Source organism: Spinacia oleracea, chromosome 6, assembly GCF_020520425.1.
Source record: "Spinacia oleracea cultivar Varoflay chromosome 6, BTI_SOV_V1, whole genome shotgun sequence".
Lineage (NCBI taxonomy): Eukaryota > Viridiplantae > Streptophyta > Magnoliopsida > Caryophyllales > Amaranthaceae > Spinacia > Spinacia oleracea.
In genome coordinates this window covers 7687333-7714452 of record NC_079492.1, presented here as the reverse complement: position 1 = coordinate 7714452, position 27120 = coordinate 7687333, and the positions used below count along the sequence as shown (strand labels likewise).

The 27120-nt window shown below is 34.5% G+C and overlaps 2 protein-coding genes and 1 long non-coding RNA gene across 3 annotated transcripts; 2 read left to right on the top strand and 1 right to left on the bottom strand.

Moving 5' to 3' along the window:
* Nucleotides 1-4622: 4622 nt before the first annotated feature.
* LOC130462892 (uncharacterized) lies at nucleotides 4623-7598 on the bottom strand. Its single transcript, XM_056831866.1, has 8 exons — nucleotides 7540-7598; nucleotides 7184-7243; nucleotides 6973-7032; nucleotides 5845-5922; nucleotides 5693-5749; nucleotides 5501-5593; nucleotides 5345-5407; nucleotides 4623-5088 (listed from the first exon to the last, which is right to left on the bottom strand). Exons 1-8 carry the CDS (start codon nucleotides 7596-7598, stop codon nucleotides 4623-4625), a joined length of 936 nt encoding a protein of 311 aa, XP_056687844.1.
* A 503-nt stretch (nucleotides 7599-8101) lies between these two features.
* Nucleotides 8102-8871, top strand: LOC130463903 (uncharacterized). Its single transcript, XR_008924124.1, has 2 exons — nucleotides 8102-8656; nucleotides 8733-8871. It is a non-coding gene; the product is annotated as an uncharacterized lncRNA (long non-coding RNA).
* Nucleotides 8872-23589: 14718 nt separating this feature from the next.
* Nucleotides 23590-24379, top strand: LOC130462391 (pathogenesis-related protein 1C-like). The gene has a single exon (XM_056830535.1). It carries the CDS (start codon nucleotides 23673-23675, stop codon nucleotides 24240-24242), a length of 570 nt encoding a protein of 189 aa, XP_056686513.1. The 5' UTR covers nucleotides 23590-23672; the 3' UTR covers nucleotides 24243-24379.
* Nucleotides 24380-27120: the final 2741 nt, after the last annotated feature.

The following is a 27120-nucleotide window of genomic DNA, read 5'->3' as shown; positions in this document are numbered from 1 at the left end:
TTCATTTTCTTTTTTCTCTTCCTCCCTTCTTTGTTTTAGATTTAGCATAGCAGAAGCCAAAGATTCATCTATTTCTTCCAGTGACAAACTTGGCGTAGAGGTGGATGTACCAGCTTTCTGACCTTTCAACTTGTCATCATCTACCATCGGTGATGGTGTAAGTCCCTAGTCGAAAGCTTTCTTGATATTATACTCATATCTCTTGTTATCCTTTTTTGCTTTCTTTTTCTCCAGATCAATTGCATCCAACAACTCTTTTTCTTTCTCCAATAGAGCCTTAATGAAGTCATCAGATCACTCATCTTGGCTTAATGATGGTTCTTTTGCCATTTTTGACAAGAACTCTTCCACTTTAGATACCAACTCATTTCCTGGGAAGAATTCTTGCGCCTTCTTCAGTGAATCAGAAAGCTTTGACAAATTTTCACCAACAGCTTGAATTATACCCACAAACTCATCCATAAACTCCTGTGTTTTAAAACCCATTGACATACATTAGGGAATAGTAAACTTTTTAGGTGTTTCAGTTTGAACATTTATAATTAAAATTATGAACAACTATATATACTGAATGACACTTGTGCACATACACAATATATAATTAAAGAGGTTAAACACTTATTTTTATCATTTATTGATACAGTTTGAATAAAAAACCAAAGAGGTTTGAAAATTTTATTACTTTCTGTATATAATGCACTAATTCTTCATTATGTTATCATATGGCTTAGAGAGGTATGAACATTATATGCAAAAATAAAGAACATTTAAGCAAAGGGTTATGAACATTTATTTATATATGTTCTTAAAGTATTTTTTAACATATTAAAGGAAGGAACATAAAATTAATATTACACATATTTATATTTTGCAGAATTATTAACTTTAATCTATTAGAATGTAATGTAATTTAGGAATACCTTGGGAGTTTGTTTTTCTTCAATATTGATTTTGGGTAACACCTTCCCCAATCCAAAGCCACTTTTCTCCAATTCATTCCGTTTTTGTCCTATTTCCTTTGTATAGCAGGACACAAGTGGAATTCGTCTTGGAGGAAAAAAGTTCATTCTTTGAACTCTGTCAAAATAGAAAATCTGACATAAAAAGTATAAATGTTAGAAAAACCCTATGCTTGATCAAGTAGATTAAAATCATAAATTTAGAAGGTGTAAATGATGTTATACCGTCAACAACGGCAATGGTCATGTGAAAAATGTTGCTCTGTCCTTTAGTTTCAGGTTTTTTTTATACTATGCAGTAGTTGAGAGCAGTGCCTCCCACACATACTTGCACCAGTTCAAGTTCTGGATCTGCTCATGATCCATCATTGAGAACAAAAATTTGAAGTATGCTTGGTTTGACAATGTGCTTTTGATCAATGTGTTGACAGTCACCACCAAGAAGCTTGTAATGAAATTTGCATCTGGTCCAGCCTCAATTTGGTCTTCTCGAATGTAGTACTTCAAAATTTTCTGAACTGATGGGACCTTATTCCTAAGAGGATTCCACTTTGAATCTATAAAGATTTTTTTTCAACTGTTTTTTTAATGAACAAAATCTAATTAAGATAAACATTTCCAAATAGAAAGGATAAACAATATAAAAAGAAAGAACAAACACAACAAGAACTATGAACAATTATGAACAATTATGAACAATTATATGAATCAGGGTTATAAAAAAAGAACAACCATATACATATGAACAAAATTTAATTAAGAAAAACAAAATTTCATTAAATATGAACAAAATTTAATTAGGATTTCACTTTTCATGTATTAATGTCTTCTTCAATCTGTTTTTTGAACATATGACTGAAAACTTTGAACATAAAGGAAAAAAACTTTAAACATAAAGGAATAAAACTTTGAACATATTGGAGAAAAGCTTTGAACATATTGGAGAAGCATTAAACATAATAGGGAATTGTTTTGAACATAATTGATAAAAACTTTGAATATAAGGAGGAAAAACTATGAATAATTGTATGAGATAAACGCAGAAAAAACTTTTTCTCATTATAATTGTATGAGATAAACTTTCAAATTCTGAATGTATATTAAGCCATACACAATTGAACAAATAACTTTAAGTAAAAGAACATTTATAGTACATGCATAATGCAGTTAGATTTTTGAACTCTATAACATATTAAAAATAAAAGTATAGACTTAAGATCATTTACCTTGCCATGAATGCAGAAAATTCTTCACTAGCCTTGTCAGACTTTGCCTCAACTATCTCTACTTCACCGCTAGGAAGGCCATATATCTTTTTCACGTCCTCAAATTCTATCATAATTTTCTCATTCTTTGGCAGATAAAGATTTTGGTTGTTTTCCTCAAAGTTGTTACACAGCCATGTAACAAATTGTTGGGATGAAGTAGGTAGCTGGAAATCTAGCAATGCTCCTAGACCAATATTTCGAACGGCCTCCTTCTTCTGTTCATTCATCATGGAAATGAATGTGATGAATTTTCCGTGTCCTCCTCTAACACCGGTTTTTTCTTCCTCTTCTTCTTCTACTCTCTCCTTGTAAACAGCGATTGATTTCATTGGTTTCTTTCTTGCAGGAACTTCTTTGGTAATCATCGCCAAAGGGGAAGCCTCCTGTTCCACAACTAAATCTGATTAACAAAGCCAAAAATTAATGCATGAATAATAAGAATAAAAATAAATTACATAGATTCATTCAAGTATTTTTATTTTTACCTTTTTCTGAATTGTGAATATCATCATTTTCATTCTCTTCCTTCCCTTCCCAATCCTCATCAGCTATTTTCCTCTTTCGTTTCTTTTCAGCAGGTAGGTTTGCTTTTGGTGTTGTTCTTTTTGATGCTGGAAAAGGAACACATATAAGTGAGTTTTAATAACAATCCTAGAATGTTTTATCTTATGGAAAACAAATAAATTTTAATCTTACCTATTTCTTGTCTTTGTTTTTCGAACATAAGCAACCTATCCTTCACCGATACTGTTTGCTCTGTTAGAGAAGAACATAGAATTAAGAAGTTTTGATAAATATGTAATACAATGTTTAACATTTTATTATACTAAATATATATACCTTTTTTCATCTTTTTTTGTTGTTTCACTTCTTCTTCTTCCTCATCTTCCTCATCTTCTTCCTCTTCTTCCTCATCAACTTCCTCTTCTTCCTCTTCTTCTTGAACCTCTTATTCTTGTTCCTTTCTTTTCTTCAAAGTTTCTTTCATTTTCCTTTTCCCTTTAGCTATGACTTCTGCAAGTCCTGTCAATAGAACAAAATGGAAAAATAGTTTGAACATATGACCAAAAAACTTTGAATAATTGTAAATTTTAACATATGTCCAAAAACTTTGAACATATGATAAAAAACTTCAAACATAATATAGAAAACTTTGAACTTAATATAGAAAACTTTTGAACATGATGGAGAAAAACTTTGAACATATAACCAAAAACTTTGAATAACTGTATGAGATAAAAACAGAGAGAATTTTTATCCAAACAAAAATAACATTTTATGATAAATAAATGAACATTCCATGAAAAAAAATTGAACAATGTTAAATTTTATTAAGTTCAAAGTTATTTTATCATATGTTCAAAGTTTTTAGAACATATGATAAAAAACTTGGAACATAATTAAGAAAACTTGAACTTAATATAGAAATATTTTGAACATGATGGAAAAAAACTTTGAACATATAACCAAAAACTTTGAATAACTGAGATAAAAACAGAAAGAATTTTTATGCAAACAAAAATAACATTTTGATAACCAAATTAACATTCCATGAAAAAACTTTGAACAATGTTAAATGTAAAACCTGTTTTCTGTTCATCTTTCACTTCTTCAGTATCCTTTTTCTTGTTTCTTTTTGTTGCAGTCCTAAGAGGAAGAATTCTTCCTTTAACATATGCTTTTTTCTCAACTCCTGTAAAAAAGATAATAATGTATTTAATATATTAACATTTTATCAAATAACTTATATTATTGCTTAACATTTTTTTTGTATGTATATTTACCTTTTTGCTTTTTTGTTTTTGTGATCTCAACATCCAAAGGCTCATCCTCAACTTTTTTCTCAGCCACTTTCCTTTTCTTTGGAGTATTTGTTACTTTGGAAGTAACTTCAGAAACATCTACATTAATAACAAATACTAAGTACAACTTACATAATAATATATTTGATCATTTATTGAAATAAGATTGAACAATGTAAATATTTACCTTTTCCATCAAATTCTTCTCTGGTAACTATTTCAGCACAAACATTTTCTTGCACTTTCACCATTGATCTTGTACTTCTTCTCGGATTGTATGAATCTGATATGTTGTGCAACTTCTTTTGTAGTGCTTCATCAATATATATACTTTGAATGGCTTTTTTCTTGTTAGCAGTTGTCTTCCTTCCTTTTCTTGTTCCATTACCACCATTGGTTGGATCTGCACTCTCTGAAGCATTTACATTTTCAACCACCTTGGCAATTGCTTTTGTGGCATCATCATCTTCTTTTTTCTTTCTCTCAGCTTCTCTTTCCTTTCTCTCAGCTTCTTTCCTTTCCGCTTCCTCTATCAACTCTTTGTTGTTTTTAGCAATAAGCTGACTCATTTTATCTTCATATTCTTTCTTTCTTTACTCAATATCCTTCTTCTTTGCTTCAGCTTTATCTTCTTCTTCCTTTTTCTCATTAGCCTCCATCCTCTTGTTTTCAGCTTCTTTCTTCCCAGCTTCTCTTTCGGCATCAGCTGCAGATGCCTTTTCCTCAGCCAATCTTCGGGCTTCTGCGTCAGCTGCAGATGCCTTTTCCTCAGCCACTCTTTTGGCTTCTGCATCAGCTGCAGATGCCTTCTCCTCAGCCAGTCTTTTGGCTTCTTTCTCAGCTGGAGATGCCTTTTCCTCGGCGACTCTTTTGGCTTCTGCATCAGCAGCAGGTGCCCTTTTCTCAGCTCCTATTTGTGCAGCTACAGCAGGTGTAGCTATCCTTTCCTCAGCTTCTTTGCTGGCTTTTGCAGCAGCTGCAGCTACCATTGTTGCAGCCTTTTTTTTGTTGTCCTGCTTTATGCTCTTTGCTAAAAGTTGTTTCACTAACATGTTGCCCCTGATATGATAAACAAAGTACAAAAAAATTCTATAAATTAAACCAAAAAAAGTGTGATCATATATATGAAAACGTATGAACAATATCATTTAAATATAAACTTACAAATAAACAAGAAAGAAAGAGTTGTTCAATAATAAAGAATAACCCATAAAAAATAAAGAACAAACAATTCCAAATGAATGAACAAACAATGAAACAATTATGAACAAATATGCAGAAGAAAATGAATTGTTAAAAAAAAGTAAAATTGTACCTATTTTTTGTAGCAATCTTTTTTTGTACCATAGATTTTGAAGGATCTTCTTGATCTACTTCACTGTTTTTTGAATAAGATATTGTTAATATACATGCTATTTTATATAAAATTAAGAACGATTCAACTAAATTGAAAATTCATATTATTTTTTACCTTGATGTTTTTTGAACTTCAGACTGGGATTTTGATGAAGATTTCTCAGTAACTTCAGGCTGGGATTTTGATGAAGATTTGTCTTCTTCTTCACTGTAATTTGAATAGTAAGGTGTAAACGTACAAATCATTTTATATAAAATTAATAAAAAAAAATCATTCAAAAAGCTAAAAATAGACATTATATTATACCTCAATGATTTTTGAACTTCTGTCTTAGAAGTTGTAGATGCCTTCCCATCTCCTTCACTGTATTTTTTATTAATACGATGTTAATGGACACATTATATTATATAATATTAAAAATTATTCAAATTTAAAACAAAATTGATATTATCTTATACCTTAATACTTTCTGAACCTCTGGCTGGGATTTAGTTGGTCTTCGCTTAAATTTGAGTATTAACCTTTGTGGTTGTTCTCTAGATTTTATAAATGTATAACTAATGAGTGTCCAGAGCAAAATACAGTTTGAAGAAATGAATATTTTATGAAAACAAAATGATCATTTAACATAAAAACAGTTATCATGAGTTTTAATATTAAAAAGGACTGAAGAAATGAACAAAAGTTCAAACATTGAAATTATGAATATAGCAGTTGAAATAATTGAACATTTTCTAAACCAAACTTAGTATATCAGAGTAAACGAACATTTTATAAAAAGGAATTGAACATTTTACCAAAATGAATTGAATATTTTACCAAAATGAGTGTAGTTTTAAAATTTTACGATAGAAAAATTGAATATTAGTACAAAGAACATTTCCATTATGAATATAATTCTAGAAATAATTCATAGTATATTCAAAAACAAAACTCAGTAACAAAATATATTCCAGAAAAAAATTGAACATTTTAAAAAAAGAAAATGAATATTTTATAAAAATATATTGAACATTTTATAAAAAGAAAAATGAATATTTTATCAAAATATTTTGAACATTTTGCAGACAGACAGTTATCAAGAGTTCTGGACTTAGTTTTTTGGACATAGGAATGAACAAATGTTCAAATCATTTTAATTATATATATAACATTCGAAATAATTCAGTATTCCTAGAGAAAACTCAGTAGACCAAAAAGGATATCCAGTTTGGAATATATGAACATTTTTCAAAAAGATATTGAATATTCTGCTATAATCAATTGAACATTTTGCCTAAGATAGTTATCATGAGTTCTCGAGTTAATTTATTTTACAGAGGAATGAACAAAACTCAGTAGACCAAAATGAATATTTAGCTTAAACAATATGAACATTTACACATAAATTGAACATCTAACATAAGGATAGAAAAACTCAACAAAAGTTCATCACATTTATATTATTACAATAATATTTGAAATAATTGACATTCCCTATCCAAATTTTAATCATCAATAAGATTATTCTTAAATCTCTATGAATATGAACGACACATTCGTAATTTAAATAGAAATTGATATTCAAAAACATAAAAATTACTTACTGGACTTTGTCTATTTGCTTTTCAGTTTCAATTTCATTCTCAATTTGGTATTGTCCAGTTCTGTGACCAAAAAACCAATAGTTAGGGTTTGGTAAAATCACTTCGCAACGAAAATGAACATTACATAAAATTGATTGAACATTAACATAAAATTGATTGAACATATGTAAATTAAAATCAATTTTATCTACGAAAACTTAAAATAACTTACTCTGTCATATCTGATTGCTTTTCAGTGCCGATTTTTGGCTCTTCACTAGATCTTCCAGTACTATAGCAAAAAAATCAGAAGTTAGGGTTTGTTAACATCATAAACCAAAAAAATTGACCATTATAATGAAATTATTTGATCATTATAATGAACAATACTGAAAATAACTAAATTAAACAGATATTTAACTATTTAAACAGTTGCATGTACGAAATCTGAAATTAAATTACATACGTTTCTTTTTTTTTCTTTCGGCATCTTCGTTTTTCTGAAATAGAACGAAAATAAACAAAATTAGATTTCATATTTAGTTCGAAAATAAAATCGAAATATCAGAATCATTTCTAATTACTTACTTTTTGCTTTTCGTTGGATTTTGTAGCTTGTTCATGTCAATTTCATCTCGAACATCCATTTTTCTCCTTTTCTTTCACCAAAAAGAAGGCACAGATTTCTTCTCTTGATATTTTCTGCAAATTCAGCTTAAATAATGAAGATTAGTAGCGGTTTGAAGAGAGAGAAAGTAAATTGAGGTGGTTGCAGGAAGTTTAATGGCGGTTTTAGGAGAGAGAAAGCAATCAACGTAAATGAGTGGGCGGAGGAGAGAGAAAATTTTTTGCGTGCTGAGAATTTGAACGGTTTTCGAAATGATTTTTTTTTTTTTTTGTATTTATAGGCCATTCCTGCGCGAAATTATTACCCTCACGTGCCATTTTTTTCTTTTCAAAATTAACTACCCGCGCGTGGGATTCACGCGCCTAACAATGGTAGGGGGTACAGCCAACTTGGTTGTACCTGGGTAGTTTATGAAAAACGACGCTGCGCGTCGTTTTGGGCAGCGGGTACAGCCAAGATGGCTGTACATGGGTATAGCAATTAGGGGTATTATGATACGTACTCTCCAGGCCCGGCCATAGGGAGGTCTGGTCGGATCCACATCACAGGGCCCCAAAATTTGGGGGCCCAAAAATAATTTAAACACTGCTGGGCTAAAACTTAAAATAAAATAAAAAAAACTTCCCTTTCCCATACTTCTCCCTTCCCCGTAACTTCTTGAAACAATGAAACAAGGAAACCAAAAATAACTCTTCAAATTCTCTCTCCTTCCCATGGTGATTTGACTGATTTCAAAAAATTAGTCAATTACAACCTTCATCAACTACTCAACGGTTCAATCTTCGACCTACATTCCTTTTCTCGTTCCTTTGAGGCTTTGAATCTCACTTTCTCTCTCTTCCGTTCAATGCTCTTTACCAGGTAATTTTCTTATGCTAAAACCTCAAGATTTGATTGTTTTTATGTTATTGACTTGTTGCTCTTAATTGTAATTCTTCTATTTCAATTTTCGATTAAATTAGGGTTTTGAAATCGAATTCTTCCCAGAAAATTTGTCGAAGTTCGATGGCAAGGCGGTGTATTTCGATGGATTGGAACTCCGAGTAGAAACGAACAAGGTGGAATTTGGTCAATTAAGTAGGGTTTGTTGAAGATTTGGGTTTAATTTTATTGATTTGATTGTTGTTCATGTATGTGGAATTTGGTCAATTAGGTAGGGTTTGTTGAAGATTTGGGTTTAATTTTATTGATTTGATTGTTGTTCATGTATGTGGAATTTGTTCATTTTAATTGAAAATTGAAGCGTGTAGTATGTAAATTTTGAATTAATATTGTTCATCTTTATTTTCCTATTTATTATCCATTTAATTAAATATAAAAAAAAACACATAAAAGTTATCCATGGAAGAGGGGAAATTTGATAGTTTCTTGTATCTGTATCTGACAGTTTATTATTGGAAGCAAAGAGGGCCTCACATGAACTTCATTGATAAGCTTAACACCGGGCCACCAAATCGTCGGAGCAGGCCCTGGTACTCTCTATATACTAGTATGCTTACTACGTACTAGTTTTTACAAGTTAATTTGATGTAGGAAGGATTCGACAAAGAAGTAAATCTTCGAAAATTGCTTAATGATTTCTACTAGTTGGGCCTTCGATGTCCGATTGCTTAATAGAATATGATTCCGGAAAGGAAACGGGCCCGTGATTGATGGGTTTTTTAGGCCATCTGAGTTCGTTTAGGGCTCGAAACTGTTTAATTATTTTCGACTTTTGTTTTTAATTTCGTTTCGTATTAGGGTTTTGTGTTAACTATTTAAACACTTTATTTTCGTCATTAGAAATCAACTATTTTTTTGATAATAAAAACAATGGCATTGTTATCTTTTTTAGATCTGATGGATTTGGACCTTGTTCAAAGTTTCCGTTTGGTAAAAGACCTGTTAGAAAGGGGGGAACAATCGAATAATCAGTCCACACTTTGTCCTAGATTATAATTCGAGAGCATTTCATAACGTTGTAGTTAATCATAGTTGATAGACAATCATACCCTCAATTGATACAATATTCAGAGACTAGTCTTATATGCACGCGATGCGTGCGAGATTATATAAAAACTCAAAATTGTATTACAATCACTAAACATAAATTTTAGATAAAAAAAAATGTTCACAAAGTAGTAACATTTCAAAATAAAAATATAATAATATTAAATTACACAATGATGTAGTTGAATAAAAGTAATTATGCAGTGACAGAAACTTAACATAATGATGCTAACGTAAACTCGTTAAAGGCCAACATTGGGCTTAAATATTGGGCCCAAACAAAGAAGCTTACAAAAAAGACCAATAGCCTGAATACAAAACTCTACCTAAGTGTTTCGCCTTTTTCTTTCATTACCCTATCTCTTGTTTTTCGTGAAACTTGAAGGATGATTCAGCCGCAAGTCCTGCACCAGAGGAGAGAGAATATAAGAATACAAAAATGGCGAAACTTGAACCAATCTGCACATATCAGAAGTGCAGGTGCTGCTGTTTTCTTCTGTTTTTCCAAGAGTTGCTGGCTAATGATGTAGACATCACCATTGTTGTGAGGAAAACTCTGTCCAGTGCACTGTTTATTTTACTGAAGCCTGTTTATTTGCTTCAATATATGCAGAATTGGTTTTCTTTTTACATTGATTTTCTTCTAAGATCTAAACCAAGGTCAATATACAAAAATGCAAAATCTTAGAAATCTTCAAGGGATATATTGCACCTTTGAGTCTTCCTTATTAAGTGGTGTGGAAAAGGATAACGTATGTGGATCTCCATCAACTGGAAGCTACACTGGTAATGGGAGCACAGTTTCACTGCTCGATAATGAATCACCTTCAAGTGACTTACATGACAGTGATAATCTAATTAAGAGACCAACTCAAAGAACTTGAGACCGTAGGAACCTAATTCATATAACTTTGACTCCAATAATTGGCAGCATTTAGAAGAGATGATATCAAGAGGGGAACTTAAACAGGTGCTAATTGCATAATAACCAAAACAATGAGTCAAACTAAGCAGACTTACATAATAACCAAAACTGCCAAAAAGGTTGAAAGAGGCACTCAAGCGACAGGATCAAGAACTGAAATCCTACGAAGAAGGTGAGAGCTTTATTAGTCTGTCTCGACCCAGAGCCGAAGATGTAACCACAGTCCACAGTCAAAGAATCACATTGAGACCCAACACCATAGAAAGCACAATAATTAAGGCTTAACTAAAATGACAGTGCAAGCACTTGACTACGTATTTCATAATCACTAAAACAATGAGTCCCACCATCGGGTTTACTCTCCTCGCTATGTCTCCTACTATGGTTACTATAGGTTTCAAGGAGTTTGGTAACTTAATTTGGGGTTGGATTTAAGAGACTAATGATAGGAACCATAGTGAAACACTCCTAATTTCAATGCCAAAAGTTTGGATACTGCAAAATCATGTGAGACCTAAAGTAGGATAGGAATTCCCAACCCAAAGTTAAAAAGAACATCATAGCATATTGTAGAGTAGGTTATAAATTACATGGACAAAAGTATAATGGCTGAAAGAGAAGAAACTAAAGAAATCTTTGTGAAGGTCTTTCTCCATTATATATGAAAGTTCTCGGTATATGAGCCACACTGCACAATTTTGAATCAACGCAAACTTTTAACAACTACTTTACGCGCGCTTAAGGAACGGGCTAAGCAGCAACATTTCCAACAATACAGAAAGGATTAAACAATAAAAGGTATGCCAATACAATATTAAGATATAAAATGCAGACTTACTTTCACCAGCAATGGGAGGGAATCTTTACTTGCATTTACTTGAACAAAGCAAAAGAGAGAATTCTACCATTCCAATTCTAAAGGTATGCACGCGAAATATACCATTCAATTCCAATTTTAAGTTTTTTATATAATTCTGAAATCTACCATTCCTTCTAAAGGTAGATATCTTCCTTGAACCTAAGAGGGTACCAAAACTGATACCCATAATATTCAAATTCAAATCCAAACCTCTGGCGTCTCACAAACCAAACAATCATCTATGTAATTCTCACAACCAATTTAAGAAACCTTTAACTCTACAGCATCAAATTTAGATATAATCTCGAACAACCCAAGTATTGTTTAATTATGGCAATCCGAAATCAATAATCCGAAATAAAAAATGAAGGAAACTAAAACCAAAATCGGATCAAACAACTAACCTCGGACAGAAGGCGATTCTTAGGAAGAAGTTTAGCAACTTTAATTCAGCTGGAAGAACTACATGCCTGAAATAATCCAAAACGAAAATAAATTATCAACACCTAATTACAAATCCTAATAATTATCAAAACAGAAAAGAAAAATCCCCAAATATTTTATTTTTCAAATTCAAAATCCATACCCGTATTTGTAAGTATCATCTAAGTACTTTGAGTACTGGATCTGACCCATTTTTGAGCACCAAATCAAACCAAATATCAAAATAAATAATAAATCTGTAAATTATGAAATTCAAGGAAAACTCACAATCAAGTTACACTTTTTCGTCGATTCACTCAATGACGGCGGCGGCGACGAAACATTACGATGCGGTGAAGCATGACGGCGGCGGCAATTTCGAAGAGAGAGCCTAAACATATTGTGGAAACCACCGTGAACACCTCGTATTTCGTTACAAAGAATCAACAATTAGGGTTTTAGAAATAGAAAATAGAGGGAAATGAAGATTAACGACGAAAAAAGAAAAAAAATGCTAGGATTTACCTTCGGGAGTTGATAAAATGATATCGAGCAGAACAATCTCGCGGTCGGCCTTAGCTAGGGATTTGAGATCGAAATCAATATCCCAGATTCAAAGAATTTGAGCGAGATGAAAGAGGAGAGAGAGGGAGAGAAGTACGGAGAGAAAAATGGTTCAAAAAAAATCAGAAGAGAGGATAGAGAAGACGGGAGGAAGGGTTAGGGTAGGTTAGATTAAAGGGTATTTTTGACTTTTAATTGGGGGACACGAAAAGTGACATTACCAAAATGTCCCTCAGCTGTTCCTTTATAGAATAGAGATAATTAAGATAAAATTCTAGAATCGATGCTTAATTTAATAACGTATTAGTGCAAAACGTAACTCACCATCGGTAGATAATGAGGCTTTAATATAATCAATTTGCCAATTAGGTTGTATTTGTCAAATTTGCCTTATTTTTATTACACTCAACTCTCCTTCCTTATTTCCTCAAAAAAAAAAAAACTCTAATTTTTTAATACATGTGTAGGTCACATGTAACCCCTAATAAAATACAGAGGAGTAGTTTATGATATCAACAAATTATATTTCTTTATACTAAGGCATTTCGTAATACATCAAATCTGTTATAAGACATGTGACCTGCGTATAGCAACAATATAAAGATCTTTGCAAGGGAGGTTACTAAGGTGTTTCGTAATAACAACAATACCTCCGTTTAATAAAGATATTTATTGTTACTATTTGCATAAATATTAAGATAAAAATGGAAAAGTTAATTAAATATAACAAAATAAGGATAAAGTAAGAAAAATGTGTAAAAATGTGGATGTGTGTAGAAAAAAGTAAATAAAGTAAGAGAAAGTGAGTGGAAAATTGTAAATATTCTGGGGATAAGAAGGGTAATTGTTAGGAATTGTTTTTCCTTGTTTTGTATTTCTGTGTAAACGGTGTTATATACAACCCTAAGTTGAGTTACTAGGCCTAAACCTAAAGCCCATGACTAATTACATTATCAGGCTTTAACACCCCCCTCAAGTTGGAGCATGCAAATCACAAATGCCCAACTTGTCTAGTAAATACAAGAATTGCCGCTTTCCCAAAGCCTGAGTAAAAATGTATGCCAGTTGTTCGTCAGTTCTCACATGACAAGTATGAATGATACCGTCCTGAATCGCATCACGCACGTAGTGGCAATCAATCTCAATATGTTTTGTACGTTCATGGAAAACCGGGTTTTGGGCAATATGAAGTGCAGACTTACTGTCACAGTATAGAGACATTGCGCGTGGGTGCGCTATCCCCAAACTGTCCAAGAGAGCCTTAAGCCACTTTAATTCGGAAGTAATGGCAGCCATCGATCTGTACTCGGCTTCGGCAGAGGAACGAGAAACTGTTTGTTGTTTCTTGGTTTTCCAAGAGATCGGAGAAGAACCAAGAAGAACAAGCCAACCTGTAATTGACCGTCTGGTCAACGGGCAACTAGCCCAATCTGAATCACACCAACCTGTCAAGTGAAGGTCACAGTCGGCACGTAGAAGAATACCCTGACCCAGGCTACCTTTCAAGTAGCGTACCGTACGTAGGGCTGCGTCCCAATGCTCATGTCTAGGTGTCTGCATAAACTGTGCCAAAATGTGTACCGTACGTGTAGGCCAAATCTGGACGTGTGAACGACAAGTATATTAAACGACCAACAAGTCGACGATACTTTTCTGGATCATCAAGAAGAGCACCGTTTGCAATGGCTAAAGTGTGATTTTGTTCAATGGGAAACCCAGCAGTACGTGCTCCCAGTAAACCTGCTTCGGCAATAATGTCGAGTGCGTACTTCCGTTGGCAAGGAAAAATGCCTTCAGGACTCCTAGCAACTTCAATACCCAAAAAGTACTTGAGCACCCCCAAATCCTTCATATGAAAACATTCGCTCAAATATTTCTTAAAAGCAGTAATCGCGGCCGTGTCATTGCCCGAAATAATTAGGTCATCAACATAGACCAAAACACTGAGATGAGTGCGTCCCTGACACAAAGTAAATAGGGAGTAGTTGGAATAAGATTGTGAAAACCCGTACCTTTTGAGAGAACCGGCCAATTTAGCGAACCAACACCGTGGCGCCTGACGGAGCCCATATAATGATTTCTTAAGACGACAGACCATACCAGGTTTACCACCATGAAAGCCAGGGGGAGGTTTCATATAAACTTCCTCGTCCAGATCATCGTGTAAGAAGGCATTATGAACGTCCATCTGATGGAGTTCCCAATTCTTTGCGGTAGCTACGGCCAAGAATGCACGGACAATGACCATTTTGGCGACAGGAGCGAACGTCTCATGATAATCGATCCCCTCCACTTGATTATTACCAAAAATCACAAGACGAGCCTTGAGACGCTCTATCGTACCATTGGCATGAAATTTTATTCTACATACCCATTTGCATCCAAGGGCTTTCGATCTTTCCCGGTGGTAGTAATTCCATCACCCAAGTCTCATTCTCTTCCAAGGCATTAATTTCTTTTTGCTTAGCTATCCTCCAACCCTCATCAGTCATGGCTTCTTTGAAGTTTCGGGGTTCTAGTCCTGCAGTTAGAGCCGCAAGAAATATACGATGTCGCAAAGAAAAGTTATCACAATTCACGAAATGTGCTATAGAATATGAAGTACCTGAGGAGTGAGAGGCAGACGATGAACTATTGGATGAACTCGAGTGCTGGACAGTATGGGCGACGTAGTCTCGGTGCAAGCTTGGTGCGTGACGGTCTCTCAAGCCACGCCCAAGACCCAGTGGAACAGAAAAGTGCTCGAATGATGCGGTAGTGGAAGACACACCTGTGTCGTGTGATGCAGTGTCGGCTGACTGTGAGCCGTGTGCTTGCCCAGCTGTTGGCATGCTAGACGCCTCCGTTGTGCAGTCTGTAGCTGCGCTAGTGAGGCATGGAGATGCCGCATCATAATGAGATGAGTTAGGCACAACAGGAGAGCCAAGCAAAGTATTACCATCAGCTACGGTTTCTTCCAAAACATGTTCCATGTAACTTAGGAATTTATCATCAATGTGCACATTCTGATTACCAACCCCACGTCCAGCAATATCACCAATATTATTATCCTCATGGGCTTGAGTATGAGAGTTTTGAGCAACAGTATATGGGAATTCATTCTCATGGAAAATAACAGCCCGTGACACAAAGATTTCATCTGTTTCAAGATCGTATACTTTCCACCCCTTTTTGCCATGAGGATAGCCCACAAACACACATTTTCTATTCCTAGGGGCGAATTTATCGCTCTTAGTCTTTTGATTATGAGCAAAACATAAACATCCAAATACCTTCAATGCGTTAAATTCGGGCTCTTTTCCAAATAAAACCTCGTACGGGGTTTTGTTTTGCAATAATCGAGAGGGAGTACGATTGATTAAATAAACCGCCCCTAGTACACATTCTCCCCAAAAGCTTACCGGAAGATTACCTTGAAACATCAAAGCACGAGCCACATTTAAAATATGTTGATGTTTCCATTCCGCACGGCCATTTTGTTGGGGTGTACCAACACATGAGGTCTCAAAAAGAATGTCATTGTCTTTGAAATAGGGGACCATGCATTTAAATTATGTGCCATTCTCACTACGCACCACTTTGACAAACAACTCAAATTGACATTTAATCATCGAGAGAAAAGAACAAAATGCGGAATAAACTTCAGTTTTATTATTTAACAAATAAACCCAAACGTCTCTGGAATAGTCATCAACCAAAGTTAAAAAATATTGTGCACCACAACTAGAAGGAGTACGATAAGACCCCCATAAATCACAATGTATCATCTCAAACATCCGACTAGCCTTACTATCACTATTAGGAAAAGAAAGACGAGATTGTTTGGCTGGAGAACAAACATCGCATGCTTTATTCAAAGTTTTACGACTACTACGTACTAGTACGAACAGCAGGAACTAACTTGACTACTTTTTCCGACGGATGACCCAATCTTCTATGGCACAGTTCGAAATCAGACACACCCGAGACTGTCACCGCACATACTGTAGGTATCCTCCGGAAGTAGTACAATCCATCCAAACGTTCACCGGCTCCAATCAGGCTCCCCGAGCGTCGGTCCTGTATAGCACACAAAGAATTAGTGAATCGTACATAACATTGTGAATCATCAATCATTTGAGACACCGATATTAAATTACAACGTAATGTAGGGATGAATAAAACATGTTTAAGAATTAAGTTATTGCCCAAAACAACACTGCCTTCTTTTGTGGAAAATACTCGTTCACCATGAGGAAGCCCAACCGGGCAAGGCGAAATAGAACACACATCCACCAGACATGTTACATCACCCGTAACGTGATTAGAAGCCCCGGTGTCGAGAATCCAAGCCGAAGAAAAATACTCACCACTCATTTTGTCCGGTGAAGGATGGTTTACCATATTAAGTAGAGCTTGAATGTGTTCGGGCTTGAGGTCATCTAATGTGGCGTGAACCTTGTTGTTGGTTGCGTCTGTTCCACTAGCAGGACCCGAAACGGGATTGCTCGACTGCCCGGACCCAGTTCCCACTGCATTTGCACGCACTAAAGGCTTGGTACGTTCGGTAAAGTATGCTGGTCGTGAGCTTGATGGTTTGCCAACACGGGATTTCTCCGGCCACCATTCCGGATACCCATGAATCTTGAAACAAGTGCTATTGTCATGCCCATTTTTCTGACAATGAGAACAGTGCAGTTTGGTTTTGTCACGACGGTCGAACCCTTTCCCGCGGTCAGTCGATCTGGACGGCAAAAACATGAGTGTTGTTTCATATGCGTGCTCCAAGTCAGCAGGTGGCTGTTGTGACAATAGGTTAGACCTCACCACAGCATACAGGCCATGGTCATCATCAACACCAATTAAAAATTGGTGTAGCCGTTCCTCCTCCTTGTCCCTGGCATATTTTCCGGCGACATCACACGTGAAATGACCACATTCGCAATCGTGAGGTGGCTTGAGTTGATTAAGATCATCAAACAAGGCCATCAATGTCGCATAATACACCTCAAGTGTCATGCCTTTGGCCTGCTTGCACGAAGTTATCGCAGCCCGCAGTTGTTGGAGACGCGGCCCATTGGTTTTGTGATGGTTCCATCAACAAAGACAAATTTACGACGAGATCCTAAGGACAAAGTGATTGCCTTAGACCACGCGAGATAGTTTTTCTCACCCTTCAAGATTACGTCAGTAATGATGTTACCGGGCTGATCACCCGCGCCTAAATAATACGGAGAAGAGGGGTCAATTTTACCTTCCTCCATTGCATGATTGCAGGCAGTTTGGTTGAAAAAAAATTCAGACTTTTTAGGGTTTAGGGTTTGATTGCTCCGATACCATGTTAGGAATTGTTTTTCCTTGTTTTGTATTTCTGTGTAAACGGTGTTATATACAAGCCTAAGTTGAGTTATTAGGCCTAAACCTAAAGCCCATGACTAATTACATTATCAGGTTTTAACAGTAATTCAATTAATGTTCAAAAGTAGAATAAAGTAAAATGTAAAGACATTATAAAACAGACTAAAACGGAAAATATAAAGATCATTTTGAACGGAAGTAGTATGATTTATGGATATTACAACATGATTGTAAAGTTGATAAAGAAATAGTTCTTTGGTGTTTATTGGAGCTATTCCCGCACTTGCACAATTTTATGGCGCTAATTTGATGGTTAGTCTATCGATCGGTCAAATTTGGAATCATATGAATATTGAATTTTTATTTTTATTTTTATTTTTTTTCCCGTGGCTACATTATTATGCTAATGCATTGAATTGAACAATTGCTATTACGGTTTTACAACTGCCAGTTAGTTGATAGTCGGTTTAATATAGGTTAGTAACAATCTACTCTACTTAAGTAGCATTTGGTGAGAGGTATTTGGTGAATTTCTTAAAGTCGAGGGGCATTTGGAGAATTTCGTGAAAATTGAGGGTATTTCATGAAACATCCGTAGTAACGATCTACTCTACCTAAGTCAAAAAAAAAAAAAAAAACAATCTACTTTACGTTAATTAAATAAATTGAAAGTGTTACGAGTCAAATAAACTCGAGCTATATTATACGAAGTATTATTTTAGTTACAAATTAAAGTTTGCTTAGGGTTCGTTCAGTACTGTTATCGTTTTCCAGTATTGTTTCCATTTTATGAATTAGTCAAGTAAACATGGAGGAACAGTCATACTATACTTCCTCCGTTTCTGAAAGTTCTTTACGCTTTAGAATACGTATCCAAAATATGAAAACTTTAACCGTAAATTCTCACTATTATATACATCAAAACGTTACAGGTAAGATCTTGTTAGATTGGTCTCGGTATGTATTTTCAGAATATCAATTTTTTATAATTTTTCCGCATACAAAATTGGATATATTAGTAGTTAAATATTGCATTGGAGTCCGTGCAAATAGTAACTGTAAAACACTTTCTGAAACGGTGGCAGTATAAACTAAAATCATAGCGAGTAAAAGTGAAAAAGTTGTACAATATATTCATGTAACTATGTAATCATGTTACAGAGTACTCCGTATCAGTCTATCGGATTGGATGTTTCTCACATTAGAGGCACTCAATTTAATTGAACTCAATAATAAAAACTATTCTGTCTATCCTCTCATTTTAATTTAACTAGTTGTTGGCCGACGCGCTAACGCGCGCCGTTCCCCAAGTTAGCAAAAAAATTAATTGTGAAATTATTATTGTCATAATATAGTAATTACAATTTGAAAGTTACTATAACTGTATTCACAATAAAAGACACTTGCTACATGTGAAATCAAAAAGGGTAATTGAATACATTCTTTATTTAATATCCATTTTGAAAGTTGTATTACATATAAACCAAGCTACTTATTTATCCTAATTTGAAACGTAACATATATGAAGTATCATTATTACCAAAATAAATTAATCAATAACTCATACATACAATAATCCAACAAATCTTGAGAAATACAGCAGAAAAACTGATTTCAACATAAACAAATCGCAACATTACGGAGAGAAAAAAGATTTTTACAACAAAATAACATTCAACTTTTCCTGCTTAATTGTTGTTTTTTTATCAGCAATGATCATGATCTTTGTGAAAGTTCCTGTTGCAAAACAAGTTTAATATAATCCAGTTAAAATCAAATTAAAGACACACATTTATAACTAATTTCATAGATACAACTATGAAAATTCAAATACTACGAGACAATGGAGCTTTTGCCAAATAATTTGTCTCCTAACTTGTATAGATTTTTTTATCCATATCCAACTTGTTTTCCTAGTTCTAAAAAACCCACCAATGAAAAACCAATCCACACCTCACATAATCAGTCCCATTTTTACAGTAGAAACTAAACTTTTCTATGCATTCTCAGGAAAATATAGAACCATTTATACATTGTCAATGCATAAATGCACAACATTGTCAACAGAAAAGTTTAAACATTGACGCTAGCAAACAATAGCAATCTAACATAAGAAATTCGGTTCAAATAAGAAAACAACACAATGGTCAGCTTCATTTTTGTTTGATTGCTTTATAATTTTTATTTGTACCTCGATTATTAAAAACACTGCAACACATATTACAACCCCTTGGAAAAGGTTTAATTGATGCAATGCAAATCAATAAGATATAGAAAAGGATTACATAATACAACCCCCTGGAGAACTTAGATGATTCAATAGTAATTAACTGATGGAGCAAAGAATTATGCCCGGCACTCAATCAATCTTCTCTATCATCAAACAAAAATACATAGTACCATAATCAAATGACAGTAAACGGTCCTTTAACAACAGAAAAGTGAGCCAATAACCATCCTCTGATGTATAGGCTGAAGTAAGTCTGAACTACTTGCTCAAATAGCTCAATCCCAGATGAACTTTTATATTACCCCAAGACCTCTTAAACCTCCACAATAAAAACGTTTGGATAGGAAGGTTAAAGCACACTACTTTACCCTTGCAAAAACAAAGATACTGTTTCCAGATTACACTAAACTAAAGACGGACAGAGATACCATTCCAAACAGAGTATACCAATATGTACCTAATCGAACAAACCAACAAAATCACTCCAAATTAAATTAACCTAATTTACACAATTCAAACTAATTACCGTAATAAGAAACACGATCAGGAGCTTAAATAATGCAACAAGAGAGACACTAAATAATACATAAATCCATATCTTAAATAATGCAACACCTCTTAGTTCAATTTATAAGCATGAGTTTTGAATATTGGAGATTTTTCATGAGCTCAACTCGGCTAACACCTTTAACAGGACCCAGACCATTGACTACATTTAATAATATATACCTGGTGCCACATTTCTAAGTCATACAAAGCGAGGGTCTCGGGGCTTAAATGATGTACGTAACCGTTCAGCTAAAATAAAATGTACAGAACCATTGAATGTTCATGAAACCTAGTGCTATGTAAGGCCACCTAAGATAGAAAATTACCCCTCATTAACTTGCTTGACTTGATTGATTCAATATATCTTTCTTGTTATGAAGTCCTGCACCATAAAATATATACAAGAAGTGAATCATCCTATATATTGGGAGAGGGCATAAAACATTCTCTCCTATTGTAAGAGGCCTTAAAGTAATTAAACAACAAAATACCTCAAAGTAAGTTTAATCCCAAAAAAAATTAACTTATGTTGTCAGTTAAGTAGGCATTAACTATCCTCATTACCCCAACCTTCCTACATTCTCACAATATCCAATTTGTAGAAAAGTATATGGAGGTAGGCCTTTTGTAGACCTCAATAAGAAAATACATAGTGGGAAAAGATCCAGAAGGAAACTGAATGACTATAAAGACGGGTGGGGCATGGACAGTTGACAGAAGAAATAGAGTCCAAGCAGACGGGTGGTAAAATTTCAGAACCGTATATGGAGCTCTAGGCGAGATTCTCATATGAAGGAGGAAGAGTATACAGTGCATAATGCATTTCATGAAGAAAAAAGAGTGGAAAAGTAATCATCTAATGACCGAATACGTTAACTCAGGACATAAATAAGGAAAGGAACATCAATTCCTTCTGTTTGGTTAACCCTCTGCTTAATTATTAAGGGACATGGTGCTGAAGTTCAAAGAGCCCACTAAAAATGGAGCTATTTAGTTCTTTCTTGTTGATTCAAGCCACAAAAAAAAGTCCCTAAACTTACATACTTATAAATTGGCAAAATAAGTTTTAAGCCCTCATGTACACGGAGTAATCAAACAACAAAACACCTTATTTCAAACCTGCATAGGTACCCAAAACCCCAATGAACAATGTGTTGGAAATTCTCATTGGGAAACACAAAGGGAAAATAAAAGAGTCCCACATGGAAAAAACTCTTCATATTCTCCTTGTTTATTAATTGGGGAATGAGTGTAACTCTTGTTTAAGAAAGCGTGAGAGTGGTATGGGTGGACAAATCACACGCGCGCGTGCGCCGAGCCGGTTCAAATAAGCAAACAATAGCAATCTAACAGTAAGAAATTCGGTTCAAATAAGAAAACAACACAGTGGTCAGCTTCGTTTTTGCTTGATTGCTTTTTAATTTTTATTTCTACCTCAATTATGAAAAACACTGTAACATATATTATGGCCCTGTTCGGCAAAATTAGCGGTAGCGGGTAGCGGTTAGCGGTTGAGTAGCGGGTAACGGTTAAAGTAGCGAGTAGCGGTGAATAGTAGCGGGTAACGGTTAGCTGTCAAAGTAGCGGTAACTAATATGAGTGTTCGGTAAAAGTAGCGGTTGATATTATAAAAATAAAAATAAAAGCAAGAATATTATTTAAAACTTTATTATAATTTGTCAAACGCTACCCGCTACCTTAAACGCTACTAATTTTAACGTTTGACAAAAGCTACCCAACCGCTACCTCAACCGCTAACCGCTACCTAAATCGCTACTTTACCAAACACTTACAAATTTTACAAGTAGCGTCTTGACTAGGTCAAAACGCTACCCGCTACCTCAAACGCTACCGCCGAACACGCCCTATAACCCCTTGGAAAAGGTTCAAATGATGCAATGCAAATCAATAAGATAGAGAAAAGGATTACATAATACAACCCCCTGGGGAACTTAGATGATGCAATAGTAATCAACTGATGGAGCAAAGAATTATGCCCAACACGCGATCAATCTTCTCTATCATCAAACAAAAATACAGAGTACCATAATCAAATGACAGCAAACGGTCCTTTAACAACAGAACAGTGAGCCATTAACCATCTTCTGATGTATAGGCTGAACTCTGAACTACTTGCTCAAATAGCTCAATCCCAGATCAACTTTTATATTACCCCAAGACCTCTAAAACCTCCACTAATAAAAACGTTTGGATAGGAAGGTTAAAGCACACTACTTTACCCTTGCAAAAACAGAGATATTGTTTCCAGTTTACACTAAACTAAAGACGGACAGAGATACCATTCCAAGCAGAGTATAATAGTATGTACCTAATCGAACAAACCAACAAAATCATTCCAAATTAAATTAACCTAATTTACACAATTCAAACTAATTACCAACAAATTACCAACCATTTTTACACAAAATTAAATTAATTCAAGAAACAAAAAAAAAATAAAAGAGAGAAATTACCTTGCGAACCAAGTCAAGAAGCTCAGCACCAGCTTTTGAATCACAAACATCTTGTTGTTGGTTGCCATAAAAAAATCAACAAAAAAAAAATAAGATTTCGGATAATGTCAGGGAAGAGAGATCGAAGAAAATGGTGCAAAAACAAAGGGAGGAGCACCAGGGGAATGACCTTTGAGAATTAGGAAACCAGAATTGTCTAACAGAGTAGGGGGAGAGGAAATAATGAAGAAGATGATGAAGTTGTTTTATGTTTTAATCAAGCCTCTCGAATGCTTGTATGTAACAACATCAATCCTAGAAAGCTTCTAGTGAGGACATAGATAGAGTCAATATTGATACAGGTGCATCCACCACAATCTTAAGCAACTAAACTATCCAGAGAAATAAGAGTTAAGTGGATAATTATCTAAACTACATAGGGGTTATAGCCTGTTTTGGTGTAAATAAACAGTAACTTAAGTTCTTGTAAGTTGTAGTTGTTAAGTCAACTGATAAACCATCAATGGTAGTGGTAAGAGTCTTTGGAAGCCAAGTGTGCAACAACAACCTTTAGGTCAGACTTCAGTTTCAATAGTAATATGAAGGCCCAACTCAATGACTACAAATCTGACCTGGATGGAAGCCAAGCAAAACTAACTTACAATGTGCCAGCGACCCGTGTATTGACATGAGTGGCATTGGGCGGCATAAGTCTGGCAAGACCAAAATCTGATATTTTGGGACTGAGGCCTTTGTCGAGCAGGATGTTACATGCCTTGATTTCTATATGCACTATTGTGGAAAAACTTAATCATGAAGAAAAACAAGCCCACGAGCTACTCATATGCAGATTTTCCAACTTGTTCGCCATAAAATCAAGGTCACTGTTTCTCTGCATAAAATATACAACACATAAGTTAAAATATACAAAACAGTTCCTAGACGTGCACAACGCCGCCCGTGCACAAGTCGGTGTGCCACCCCTTAAATGGAACACCACCCTTGCGACGTTCGCGCAAAACTTGGCCGACAAAGTCAAGCAAACATCTGATGACCTGGTGAGGTCCGGTAGCCCTTACGGCGAGAACAAGGCCGCCGGCTACGACGCTTTTACGGCGGTTGATGCGGTTAACCAGTTGGTGGAGGAGAAAAAGAACTATGATCATAATTCAAATGTTTGTTTGAAGGGTAAAGAATGTAAACATTATAAACAGGTGGTTTGGAAGGACAGTTTATCTGTTGGGTGTGCTAGTATTATATTTGGTGCTGGTTGGCCTTTTGTTGTTTGTAAATATTATCCACCTGGCAACGTTCCTGGTAAATTGCCTTATTAATAATTGGATCAGACTGGACTGGACTCAGCCTCCAGCCTAAAATTACAATTTTTGGGTGACCTACAATTACCCAAAAAATTTAATTTTAGTTAGAATGTGATTTTAGTTAGTTTTGGATCATAATGTAGTTCATCTCCTTATGGCATGGGTTTCTAATTAGATGAATCATTAATGAGATTGAATAATAATAAAAAAAAATGTTTTAATTTTATGAATGAATTCATTTTTTTTGAGGGGAATTTTATTTTTATTTTCACGCAATGGTTGAATGATAAAGTATGGTGGTTTTAAATTTATTAATGTTCATCTATGTAAGATATGATTATACGAATGTTGTGGGGCACACAAACTTGAGATTCAATTATGTTTCTTAAGCATGGTATAAAGTTTAAAACTTGCTTTTCACATTATGTTTAAGTGTTTAACATTTGTTTAGTTTTTTTTGGGTGTAAAGAAATCCAAAAAGGAAGTAAATAAATGGTGTAGACAGGATTTTATCTCAAGTTTTGGGTATCAGTCCTTAATAATTTACCAACTAAGTTAGTTGATATCCACTTAACATTTGATTAGTGAATCAACTCAATCTAACTAAGTTAGTTGGTTTGACATTTTAACTAATTCCACTAACATACAAGGAAATAGATCGAGTATATAAACGATATGTTCATTTAAAAGCAGGTCTAATTCCACTAACATTGTGCACCCGAATACATAAACTACGTTTTGGTAAAATCAAGCCAACTGTAGTAACAGGTCTAGCTATAAGCTGTCCAAACTCCGAAACTCGGCTTCTCGAATTTGGTCAGGCCATATTTGATTAGCTAGCTCAACCTTTGCCTAAAATATGGTGCAAATTATTGTTTTTGGAATACTAAACATTGCCACTACCAGAAATTATACTATTAATGACGGGAAATCCCATCGTAAAAGGCCAATAATTGTTGATTAACGACGGAATTTCCTGTCGCGGACCCGTCGTTAATAGATGATTAACGACGGGATTTCATGTCGCGGACCCGTCGTTAATAGAAAATCCCGTCGCTAACCCGTCGTAAAAGACATTTACGACGGTTATTCCCGTCTTTGTTAGGTTGTTTACCCCGTCGCAAAAGACTTTTGCGACGGAATTTTTGACCCGTCATAATTAGGTTGTCGTTAAAGATACAAATTCTTGTAGTGTGCAGATGCAACACAATCACATCTTAAAGGTCATCACAAATAATTTACAATCATTCATAATCAAGAAAAACATGCAACTTTCATTAAGATAAGAAATACGGTAAGACTTCTAAGTTCGTAAGAAACTTCACTAAAGTTCCAATAATAATTCCCCCCCCCCCCCCCCTCTTGTTGGTGTTCCTACTAGAATATCATCATCATTACATAATTACTGTCTAAGATGTGAATCGGTGTCTAAGAAAATAAATGAGTAAGATATTGTGAAATGGAGGGAGTAGAATATATGTAGTTTACTAAATACTTTCACCGTTCATATTTAGATGACACAATTTCATTTTAGGAAAATTCATTTTTAGTTGACACGATTCTATTATGAGAAACTTTTGCCGAATTGTCCTATATATTTAGCCTCACTTTTCTAGTGACTAGTTGTTGCGCCGCCCCCCAAGTTATCAAAATCTTATTTGTGAAATGATATGGTTGGCTATTTAGTTTGTATAATTTGTGAAACTATGATTGGTTTAATTTGCGAAACTATAATTTGTTAAAATCATTTGCTGGTAATCGCAACAAAATGCTTATAAAGTAGTAGTAGTAAAGTGCACTTTTGCATTATTTCCTCAGACTTGATCTTGATTTGGTTTTCAAAGGTAGAGAAAACAATTTGTAAAAAATAAGTTTAAGGAACGTAATTAAGATAATTTGTCATAACAAAGATCAAATATATACGTAAATAAAAAGAAAACCCATACACAATTATTTGAAAATTTATAGAAAGTAAGACATTATCTCTTTCAAGAAACCCCAAATCACTAAAGGAAAATAAGCTAAGAAACATGTCTTTAAGGTCAAATTCAGTAATTTCGGTACGAAAAGTCTTCACTTCAAATGTAATGTTTAGTAACTCAAAATAGTAGGACCATATACAATGAACCAAAGAAAAATAATAAAGAACACACACACATATGCTTTTGATCAGCACTTGTGTGAAATTAAATTTACGGTTTTTTCATAAAATGCCCCTGAGGTTTGCAATAATGCACCAAATACACCTGCGCGTTTCAAAATTCATAAAATACCCCTATTTACTCAAAACTGTTCACCAAATACCCCTATTATGACTTTCCGTTAGTCCTCCGTTAAGTCATGTTTAAAATTCATAAAATGCACCTAAATATAAAGGTTTTGCATAGTATACACCTATTTGTAAAGTTCTTTGCACCAAGTGGGGATGTGAACCCCAAGTTCAAGGCTTATGGGATAGTGGACACTGAGAGCTGTGATAGTTGGACAAAATTGTAATAGTTGTGCATCTACAGAAGTTACATAACCATTCATGTTTTTACCAATCTTTCTGTTGGGAAAAAAAAAACTAATCTAGATAGATACTGAAAAAAGAAGGAAACAAACATTAGAGTCTGACAAGCTCCAGTGAAGGAACCACATTAGAACATACCAAATTGGAAAAATATAGAGAGGTGGCTAAAGTTTGCCTTGTTTAAAAAATATTTAGTTACAAAGATAAACGTACTATTACCACAAAGTATGCATGGAAATATGATAATGCCATTGTTTACTTTCACAAATGTCATCTGCAAGAATGGTTTTCAGGATGTAGAAAGAGAGAAACTTACAAGTATATGATTAACTCCCTGAATGATGCAAATACAGAAACTAAGAAACGATCTACCGATTTAAG